Here is a 10,256-nt window from a genome sequence, read left to right on the forward strand (position 1 = left end):
CAAACATGGTGGCCACTCCCCCCCTGCAACAGTGGGGAGGGTCTTCCAACGCATTAGAGGAGGAACTGGGTCGCACCCCTTAGCAAGTAGGTAAGGAAAAACTATGAGCATAATGAAATACAAAAAAAAAAAAAAAAAAAAAAAGACCATGCGGAAGGGTCAGATGGGCAATCTGTTAAAACTGCTCTCTCATGCGCTACGTCACCATTTTGACCTCACGAGGAGAGCCACGAAATGTTTGCTCCCCACGGGGGTGGAATAGTCCGCATGTGGCGTTCCTCTTCATGTGGTCCGCACACTGGTTACCCCATTCACCTGGGAGGAACTCTGCCCCGGCGCAAGCGAAACGGCGCGTGTACGTTGCTAAACGTGTTTGTATTTATGTGCGCACGTAATGGTTCTTCTGCGCGCCGCTTCACCGCTGGACTCCACCGCCACCACTTCACCGCTGCTCACCCCGCAGAGTAGTCCAGCACCCTCTGACGCAACAAGTCCGCCCACTTACTGCCATTCACCTTGCGCGCCCGCTTCCACATCATTGCACACCGAAGGAGAAGGTAATGAAAGCTCACGACAAACACGAAGGTCTGCCCATGGACTATCTTATGGTAGTATGTTTTACTCACTTTTTGCAATCCCTTCAAATCTTTAATGAGGTCTGCTTTACATTCGCCCCAAAATTTGTTGCGCAGTTCGTTTGGGATTCCTCTCGACAGTGCCATTCCCCTAAACCAATCGTTCAATTCATTTACCATCCGACGGTAGGTCCTCGTCAGATAAACGATGTAGTAGAAGAATACGAGGAAGGCCTCCCTTCCACTTATGTAGAAAAAATGCTGCGCCGTTAGGGAAATGATTTCTTGGTCAGTCAATCTTTTGCTAATGTTCTCCTGGGTGCACCCGTATGGGAGCTTGCCATCATTGCTGAAGACAAATTGGTACTCTCTACAGTCTTGGCAGTCTCTACAGTCTCTACACTCTTGGCACTCTTGAGGGTCACCTTCACTTGTCAATTCCTCCCCCCTGTTGAAATGGACGCTCGGTCCTCTTCTAAGGTGGTGACTGCTCGGATTTCTCCGGCAATTTGCGAACTCGTCACTGGCAATGCTTGCATCGTCGAGGCAGTCCCGACTGACGTCAAGATAGTCAATACCGTCAAGACTACCGCTAACATCGCTAACATCGCTAGCATCGCTAGTATCGCCTCTAACGTAGTGGTTCACATCTGCGCTAGAACTCCTCCAATCGTTGAAATTCGCCAAGTAGAGTGACAGCTCGGATAAGCTGCGCCCACATGGGGTTACCCCCAGCTGAGGAGACGCGCCCCCCTTGGCCGCTTCAATCAGGTTCTACGAAGAAAAAAAAAAAAAAAGGGCACAGGCATGCATACCCATATGTAAAGCTACACATAAGTGAACAATAAGTTGCAAATGGAGACGTAAAAGTGAGGGGAGAGGAAAGCAAGGGGGGCAATCTTACCAGTGGTAGGGCACGCAGTAGAGGGAGCAAACGGGGCACCCACCATCCAAGCGCACCCCGCTTTCGCAAAGAGGCCATTTTGAGAAACACCATTTAAGCTACACACAGGGGCTTCTTACGTTTCACCTTGCAACTGTGCCCTCAGTACCGGAGGGAATTTTTCCTCTTCGTCCACTTCGTCTTCGCCTTCTTTTTTTTTACCGTAATGTCAACTGTTAGCAAGGAAGGGGCGAGCAAATTTGCCTGTCGAAGGGAGGCCTTCCCTTTTGGGGTGGAGGCAGAATGGGTACACCGATGGGTCGCTCACCGGGGGGAATGACCTCTTGACCTACTTTGACGCGCCAGAAGGGTGAAACGGAAAAGAAAAGAGGAGGAAAAAAAAAAGAGATTTCAGCAACGGAGCAGCGGAGAAGCACTCGCAACGTGTGCCATAATTAAATGACCACGCGGGGAGAAAGTGCCACCAGAAAAAAAAGAAAAAGCAACAGCATGGCTACGCAGAGGAAGAGCAACGGTTAAACGCGCCATCCGAAGCCACCTATTACGAACCTAAAAGGGTAGATCCCTCCCAGGGGCGACTAAATAGAATGAGCTTGAAAGCAGGGCACGGAAGAGTCCGGCGAGATTTACGCTGATGAGGTGATTAGCCGCAATTTGCGGTCAGCCCAATTCGCATTCAAATTAAAAAAAAAAAATAATAATAAATAAGCAAACAAACAAACATATAAACGAATGAAAAAAAACAAATAAATACCAAGGGGATGGTAGCCTTCTCCCCCTATCTGCCGTTAGAACAAATGCTGCCCCTAAGTTGTTCTACCAAATAATAATAAGTTGGAGCGAAAAAATTCCGCTGAACAGGGCGAAGGTAGATTTACTCTCACGGCTATAAAGATGTGGCCATTTAAAAATGGTGCAGATCACCGTTTGGCGAATTATACCTGGGGTGTTTCTCCCCAGCGAAGGTTACAACGCGGCCTTTTTTTTAATTTTCACATTTTTATATATTTATATATATATATTATTTTAAATGCGCGGTGACCCCTTTTATTTTGCAGAACCTGTGCAGCCTGCTCCACTTGTTGATTTATCACCCCGATTCAACCTAGCGGAGGAGCGAAATTGCTTCGCTGAGAATGGGAACTCCTTTTGGGGACTATCTTACCAAAGGGTACCCAAACAACAGTGTGTAAAAAAAAAAAAAAACTTTTTCGTTTACTTTCCCCTGGGAAAATGGCCTCTCAATTGCTCCACCCGAGGGATATAACCCCAATGTGCTAACCATCTACGGTTCGCTTTATCAAACGCACATGGTGAAAGCGCCGTTTTGGATTCCTCTCTGTTATAAGAGGACCCATCTCGCTGTAGCTCCTCTCCCCCCTCTATCGGTGGCATGCCCATCAAGCCTCCCTTAAATTATGTAATTCAAAAGGGTGATCATTAGCGCGCGTATATATCATGTGCGCCCTTCCCTCCGTGCAACCTTGCAGTGATAAGTGAGTTGCCCAGGGAACACCCCGAGAGGGGAGATCGTGAGGGTCTACATATTAACAGCAGTCACTGCCACGCCGCTACCGCTATCCCTGCCGCTACCCCACCACGGGGGGCAGTACCTCCCCTCTAAATGGAAAAACTACAAAACTGCGCCATGCGCGCAGATGTTCAATTAGTCACACGATTATTCGGAACGCAGTCCGCTTCGTACCTCCACCGCCAGGGGCACGGCGGCATTGCCAATCAGTGCCACCTCGCCACGGGCGCAAGAGGGTCTCTGCTTCTTACGAAGGAAATGCCACACAAAAAGGAGCGAAAAAAAGGAGCGAAAAAAAGGGCAAAAAAAGGGGCAAAAAAAAGGGGCAAAAAAAAGGGGCAGACAAAATAGCAGCGCAAAATAGCTGCGCAAAATAGCTGCGCAAAATGGCTGTGCAAAATGGCTGTGCAAAATGGCTGTGCAAAATGGCTGTGCAAAATGGCTGAGCAAAATAGCTGCGCAAAATTAAAATCGCCGCAGTCACCCCTGCTGGGGCACCCCTTCGCGAGAAAGTGAGGGATGGCGAGCAGGCTGAGTGCACCCAAGTGTTGTCACCTACTCGGGCGTGCCGCTCCACGCCCCTTCAAACCGCTTCAAACCGCTTCAAACCGCTTCAGACTCACCTGTGTAGCTTCACCTTGTGCTGCAGAAGGCGGGTCCACTTCCTCTTATTGTTGCGCTTGGCCTTCCGCCACAGCAGCGAGCACCGGTGGAGGAGGAGGTTAAATTTGAGCATAAATATTTTCCTGCGTCCTTTCATAGTCTGAAGGAAGAGGGACTTACTCACTTTTTCTATTCTTCTTAAATCTTTAATCCAGTCAGCTTTGCACTCCTCCCAGTGTTTTATGCGGATGGTGTCTGGCAGTCTATGGGACCTCGCCAAGTGATTGTACCACGTGTGTAGCTTCCTCACCGAATGAGCGTAGACCCTATTCAAAAAGGTTATATAGTAGTAGTAGGCTACAAAAGCTTCTTTTCCACTTAAGTAAAAAAAAAAGGAGGTGACGAAAAAGTAAATTTCATCGTTGGTTAGCTCTTTGCTTATCTCATTTTGCGTGCACCCGTATGGCAGCTCTCCGTTTTTGCTAAAGTGAAATACAAAATCCTCACCTAGGGGTTCACTAGCGTATCTCTCTGCGTGCTTGTAGAGGGATGCTGCGTTGCTCCTTCTGCTGTAGATGCTTTGCCGCTTTGGCTGCTCACTGTAGGGATAGACCTCGCCCACGCTGCCTTCGCCTGGATGGTACTCGTACCTGCGCTGCCCATAACTGCGCTGCTCATAACTGCGATGCCCATAGTGGTCGTTCCCCCACCACGGATCGACTCCCCTGCAATCGTTCTTCCCCTCCTCTTCCCCATCGCTGTACATGCCTTTCCCACTCGGAATACTCATGCTCATGTGCGCGTTGCTCGGTGCGTTAAAGTCGCGCAGGAAGAGGGACAGCTCGGAGAGGTTCCTCCCAAGGGGTGAGCACTGGGGGCGGGGATGTGCGCTCTAAAAGGGAGAAAAGAAAAAAGAAGCGGGGAAATCATCGTCATTTGGATAGTAACCCATTTGGTTAGTAACCCACCGGTTAGTCACCCCGGTGGACGCTTGGCCCACTCCCCTTTGAGTGCTCCTTACCAGCAGTAGGACGCCCAACAGGGGGGCCCTCCACTTGGCCACTCCGACCATTTCGCCGCTACCAAGTTGAAGCGGTGTACACGTCTGTAGGTAACCCCAGGCAGGCAGGCTTTCCACAGGGACCGCTCACTAACGCGCCGCTCTTTTGCAACCACTTCTACGTAGCAACAAATTAGGCAAGAAAAATGCTCAAAATGGTGCCAAAAAAAAAATTGCCACCATATTTGCCCTTTTCAGAAGCAAAAAAATAAAAATAAAAATAAAAAACAACCCTAATGTTACTACGAAGAGGAGATTAACTTAGCAAAGTGAAATAAAAACATTTCTCTTCCATTTTGACGTGTTTCATCTGAGCGAACCGAACCGCGGACCAAAAAAACGACAAACGGGCCAAATGCACAACTGCATGAGGAGCGGTGAACCGGTGGGCGCTCAGTGTAGAAACGGGGCACCCCCCCCACATTGGTGCATCTAAAGGGAATACTTTTCGTCTGAGCAGGCAGAGCATGCCCCTAAGCGAAGTGCAGAAGTTAGCCGGGAGGTGCTAACAAATCGGGTAGCCATGATCCGAACCAGAAAAAAAAAAAAAATCGAAAAAATAGAAAAAAAAAACAACAAAAAAAAAAAAAAAAAATAACAAACGAAGTAGGAGCGAACTTCTCGCCATGCACAAACGAAACGCAAATCACATGCTGATCTGCTCTGCTCTGTTCAGCGGCCAGGGGTCGCAGAGCGAACCAAATCTCAGATGTATTTTTTTTTTTACAATTAAATATGTCAAGAGGAACAACGCAAAAGGGCATTTGCTAAATTTTTTTTTTGCCATTTAAAATTTTTGCCGCATTTTCAAAACGCCTTTTGCTCCCCTTCGAACAAAAAATAACTCCTCATTAGTCAAATAACATTTAAATGACCGTTGCTTGGCGTGTTTTCGCTTCTCCGTCTTCCGTTGTTGCGGCGTATGTGCTAGGCGAGATGTCACATATTGCAACGCTAGGGGGAAAAAAACCCACCGCGATTTATCCCTCCACTCAGTTGCTACTTCACCGCAAAAGGTAGAACAATTCTAAGTGCTTCTTTCCTGTGTAGCTAAACGGGTGGCGCTTTCCTTTTTTGTTCGTTGCTACCTTGGGGATGCAGTCCAGGGGTACCTTCATAAGGACTACTAAATGAAGCAACGTGAGTTATTTTCTTGAAAGGACTTTTTTTTTTTTTTTTTTTTCAAATGCTATACATGTAGCACCGCTTCGTGGCAAAAATGACTGCCTTATGTTTTTCTCCCAATTTGACGAACGCGCCAAACATTCCTCTTTAAAGATAACACCATTTGGAATCGCCTCCGATGAAAAAAAAGAAAAAAACGTTTCAATACTGCCCCCCGTTGGGGGATGAAGGGACTAAGCCCTTTAAGGCCAAATCCATTTTATGAGCACCAATTGAGCGAAAAGAAATGGTGTAACTGGGCGAGGTTCCTCAGGGGAGGGGCCCCCCCATGGAGTGCCCACTGTTTGTTCTGCCAAAATGGGGGGCAGGAGAAGTAACGGAAGAGAAGAAGTGCTCATGTTACCCTTTCGTGCACAGGGAGCGTCGTCCCGTTTTCAACTTCTCGGGAGCAAGTCTACTGCTGCGGTGATCAGTGGCCGGTCCTTCGTTTAGTGTAGAGCGACCAGACCAGCCACAGGTGTGCGTGTACGCGCAGCCATGCGACGAGTGGCCCCCTTTATCTGGCTGATGCGAGAGCAACAAATGAGGGGTTCCCCCCCCGATTAAGTCGCGTCATTGCGTTAATGATGGGTTCGAGTTGGGGTGCCAGGCCATTCGCAGGGATGGGTAGCGGCGGCCAGGCGGCAAAAAATTGGCGAAATTGCGCGCACAAATGGGTGGAAAAAAGGGTGAAACGAATGGGTAATCACAATTAGGCAGTCACATTTTGAGCGCTCACATGTGACTCCCTCTTCGCTGAGCAAACGCGCAACGCCAACTGCTCACCATCGCTCCTCCGCCGAAGGAACAACCAACCGTCTCCCACTCAAATGTGAAACGAAATTGCAAGGAGAGGAAGGGCGAACGTGCCCATTTTATTGCCCCCATATAATCTAACAAATGAAGATGTCGCGCAGTCCTGCAGAACACTCCCGTTTCTTCCCTTTTCTAACTGCCGCCATTTTGCACCATTTACCACCCTTTCGCACCTCTCGCACCGCTCACCTCCGGTGCGTAATCTGCTTCCTGTGAGCCCTCGCTTGGTAGCTTCTCACCCTCTGGGTCAAGATGCGAATCCACTTGTCTTTATTTCGGACGGCACTTTTAAGTGTCATTCTGTAAAAGCGATTTAGTAAATTCTCAAATGGCATCGTCCAAATCTTTTTTCTCCTTTTTCCAACAAACGTGCGAAAGAAATTTTCGCACGTTCTTTGGAGGCATTCCAAGTCGTATAGCAGCTCCATAAGACACTCGTCCCACCACACCAGCCTGTATTCTTCTGGCAAATGATTCGTTCTGGCCAGATTGAAGAACCACTTATTCATGTAATCTACCATTACGTAGTATTTCCTTTCCAAATAGATCCCATGGTAAAAGTATAGGATAAAGGCCTTTCTTTTGCTGAGCTTAAAAAATAATTTTTCGGGCATGTTTAATATTTGCTCGTTGGTGAGATTCCTCGAAAGGTCATAGATGGTGCAACCGTATGGGAGGTTTTTCTTGTACCTTTCCAGGATGCGGTTCTTCCAATTGGGGTACGCGTTTTCGCAGCATTGCCCTGGCTGGGCGGTATGGCTTGGCTGGCCGCCATAGCTTTGCTGCCCTCCGTAGCTTTGCTGGACGGCATAGCTTTGCTGCCCGTCATAGCCTTGCTGCGGGGAGCCTACATAGCCTTGCGGGGGGGAGCCTACATAGCCTTGCTGCGGGGAGCCTACATAACTTTGCTGGGCGTCATAACTTTGCTTGGGGTAGGCTTCATAACTTTGCTTGGGGTAGGCTTCATAACTTTGCTTGGGGTAGCCCCCATAACTTTGCTTAGGGTAGCCCCCGTAAATTTGCTTGGGATAACCCCCATAACGTTGCTGGGGGGAGGCCTCCTTATCCTTTTCCTCATCTGACAAGTCAGGTTCTTCCCCACCGAACCTGCTATGCGCATCCCCATCGAACCTGCTACGATCATCCCCATCGATCGTGCTATGGTCATCCCCATCGACCGTGCTACGATCATCCCCATCGATCGTGCTGCGATCATCCCCACCGAACCTGCTACGATCATCCCCGTCGATCGTGCTATGGTCATCCGCATCAGACACGCTATGCTCATCCCCAAAGGACCAGTCCAGCTGCAGCTCTTCAGACCTTCCATTCTGCTGCTCTGCAGATTTGCCGTGTTGCTGCTCTGCAGACTTGCCATGCCGCTCTGCAGATTTGCCCTGTTGCTGCTCGGCACCCCTGCCATGGTTTTTCTCTCCCTCCAATTTGCTGTACCTCTCAGCGTCCCATTTGAGATGCATCTCATCGATCCAGTTGTCTTGCTGCATGCCGGGCAATTTACCTTGTTGCATTTTAGGCAATTTGCCTTGCTGCATGCTGGGAAATTTACCTTGTTGCATGCCGGGCAATTTGCCTTGCTCCATGGGGGGCAATTTGCCTTGCTGCTCATTGAACCATTTTTCTTCCTGCTCATCGAACCATTTGTTTAGCTCCTCATCGAGCCAGTTGTCTTGCTGCATTTCTCGCCATTTGTCTTGCGGCATGTCAGGCCAGTTGTCTTTCTGCATGCCAGGCCAGTTGCCTTGCCCCATGCCAAGCCATTTCTCTTGCTCCGTGCCAGGCCATTTCTCTTGCTGCATGCTGGGCAAACTACCTTGCTGCGTTTCGGGCCAGTTTTCTTGCTGTACGTCGGGGAATTTGCCTTGCTGCTCGTCGATCCCGTTTCCTTGCTCCATTCTAGGCCAACTGCCTTTCTGCATGCCAGGCCATTGGTCTTGTTGCATTTCGGGCCATTTGTCTTGCTCCATTCCAGCCCAACCGCCTTGCTGCACGTCGGGCCAGTTGTCTTTCTGCGTGCTAGTCAAACTGCCTTGCTGCATGCCAAGCCTGTTTTCTTGCTGCTCGTCGAACCCGTTTCCTTGCTCCATGCCGGGCCAGTTGTCACCCTGCCCATCCGCCCAGGTACGGTGGTGCTTATAAAAGATGTTGTGTTTCTTGTGATGGTCTCCACCAGGGTGCTTCTCCTCAGACGCGTTGTGGTTCTTCCCCTCCGCCCAGTTACCGTCTGTGTGCCTCTGCCCGTGTAGGTGCCCTTCCTGGCTCACGCCATTGTGGTGGTCCCCATTCGGGAGGTGGTCCCCATTCGGGAGGTGGTTCCCATTCGCGAGGCGATTCTCCTGGAATACAGAACCATCCAAAAAGAGCATCCTATCGGATAAACTTCTGGCACACCTAGGTGGGTATGTCCCTGCGGAGGTCCCCACCTGCGTTGCCCCATTCGGGCTCTGCAAAAAGGAAAAAAATAAAATAATAATAATGGTAGTAGTGGTAGTAGTAGTGGTAATAATGAGGTGTAAAGAACGCAGTGGGTGACATTAGAGGGAACGCCAAAAAGGGGCAAGCGGAGAGCACTTGCGGGGAGAACTTTGGAAAACGATAAATCGTATTCCCATGTGCTGGCGCAATTGTGGTGAAAAAAAAAATGAAAAAAACGCCCCACATACCAGTGACACAGTGCAAAGCAGGACAAGGGGTACACATAAAACGTGCACCCACGAACGACGCTCCTTCGAATGAACCATTTTGACGCCGCTCTCTGTGCACGACTAGCTAAATATTCAGTTAAAAAAAAAAAAATAGAATTATTTTCTTTTTATTACAAATTCATTATTTCAACGGCAAACTGTTGGAAGACCCACTTGGTAGCAAAAAAGCCTTGCTCAAATGTTTTTAAAGATTTTTTTTTTTTTTTTTTTTTTTGGAAATTTTTTTCGAAAAAAATTGGATAACTTTTTTTTTTAAAAAAAAAAAAAAAAAAAAAAAAAAAAACTACAAAGGGGTTGTAGATAGGGGGTATAAACCTATTCTGAGCAGAAAAACAATCTGTTGTAAAGAAAAAAAAAAAAAAAAAGACTTGCTAGGAGTGACGCTACGAATGGCAGAGTAAAAAAAATGAGGTCACCGCATAGCAGCAGTGTAACCGCGACATATGCTGAACGAAGAAAAAAAAATTGCCCCAACTTCTGCGCGAACCAAGCTGCGTTTTCAAGGATGGCAAAAAAGCAAAGCGGTAATTGACTAATTTATTGCCTCTACTTTTGCTCAAAATGGTTGCCAAGAATTAGGCGACGCGGGGGAGCATAAAACGGGAGTCATTTTTTAACATCATAATAAATATGTACCTTTAGAGTGACAACAGAAAAGGAAAAGGGAAAAATAAAACTCCTACTTTTTAGATTGTTTTAGAAAAGATCAACCTCTTCATTCTTTTGATGTCATTACGACTATTTTAGAATTCATCTGAGGGGGGAGTTTTACAGAGCATATTTTTTTTTTTTTTTTTTTTTTTTGCATCCGCTTTTGCGTTTTAGCTAGCTGGCGTATAATCTCTCCCCATTGAAAAAAAAAAAAAAATCACCCATTTGG

At 47.9% G+C, this 10,256-nt stretch overlaps 3 protein-coding genes across 3 annotated transcripts, besides 3 other annotated features; all 3 read right to left on the reverse strand.

Annotated features, from left to right (window-relative positions):
* Nucleotides 1-452: 452 nt before the first annotated feature.
* Nucleotides 453-1,557, reverse strand: PVX_089470 (RAD protein (Pv-fam-e); the record flags this gene model as incomplete). Its single annotated transcript, XM_001614932.1, has 2 exons — nt 453-1,349; nt 1,519-1,557. 2 exons carry the CDS (start codon nt 1,555-1,557, stop codon nt 453-455), a joined length of 936 nt encoding a protein of 311 aa, XP_001614982.1.
* A 1,020-nt stretch (nt 1,558-2,577) lies between these two features.
* Nucleotides 2,578-2,604: a microsatellite.
* A 1,025-nt stretch (nt 2,605-3,629) lies between these two features.
* PVX_089473 (RAD protein (Pv-fam-e)) lies at nt 3,630-4,685 on the reverse strand (the record flags this gene model as incomplete). Its single annotated transcript, XM_001614933.1, has 2 exons — nt 3,630-4,404; nt 4,582-4,685. The coding sequence occupies 2 exons, from the start codon at nt 4,683-4,685 to the stop codon at nt 3,630-3,632; spliced, it is 879 nt and encodes a 292-aa protein (XP_001614983.1).
* Nucleotides 3,767-3,798: a microsatellite.
* Nucleotides 4,686-6,694: 2,009 nt separating the features above from the next.
* Nucleotides 6,695-6,721: a microsatellite.
* A 117-nt stretch (nt 6,722-6,838) lies between these two features.
* On the reverse strand, nt 6,839-9,412 carry PVX_089475 (RAD protein (Pv-fam-e); the record flags this gene model as incomplete). The annotated part of the gene is made up of 2 exons (XM_001614934.1): nt 6,839-9,113; nt 9,243-9,412. 2 exons carry the CDS (start codon nt 9,410-9,412, stop codon nt 6,839-6,841), a joined length of 2,445 nt encoding a protein of 814 aa, XP_001614984.1.
* Between the last annotated feature and the right edge of the window lie 844 nt (nt 9,413-10,256).

The sequence above is a fragment of the Plasmodium vivax genome, chromosome 5, assembly GCF_000002415.2.
Source record: "Plasmodium vivax chromosome 5, whole genome shotgun sequence".
Lineage (NCBI taxonomy): Eukaryota > Apicomplexa > Aconoidasida > Haemosporida > Plasmodiidae > Plasmodium > Plasmodium vivax.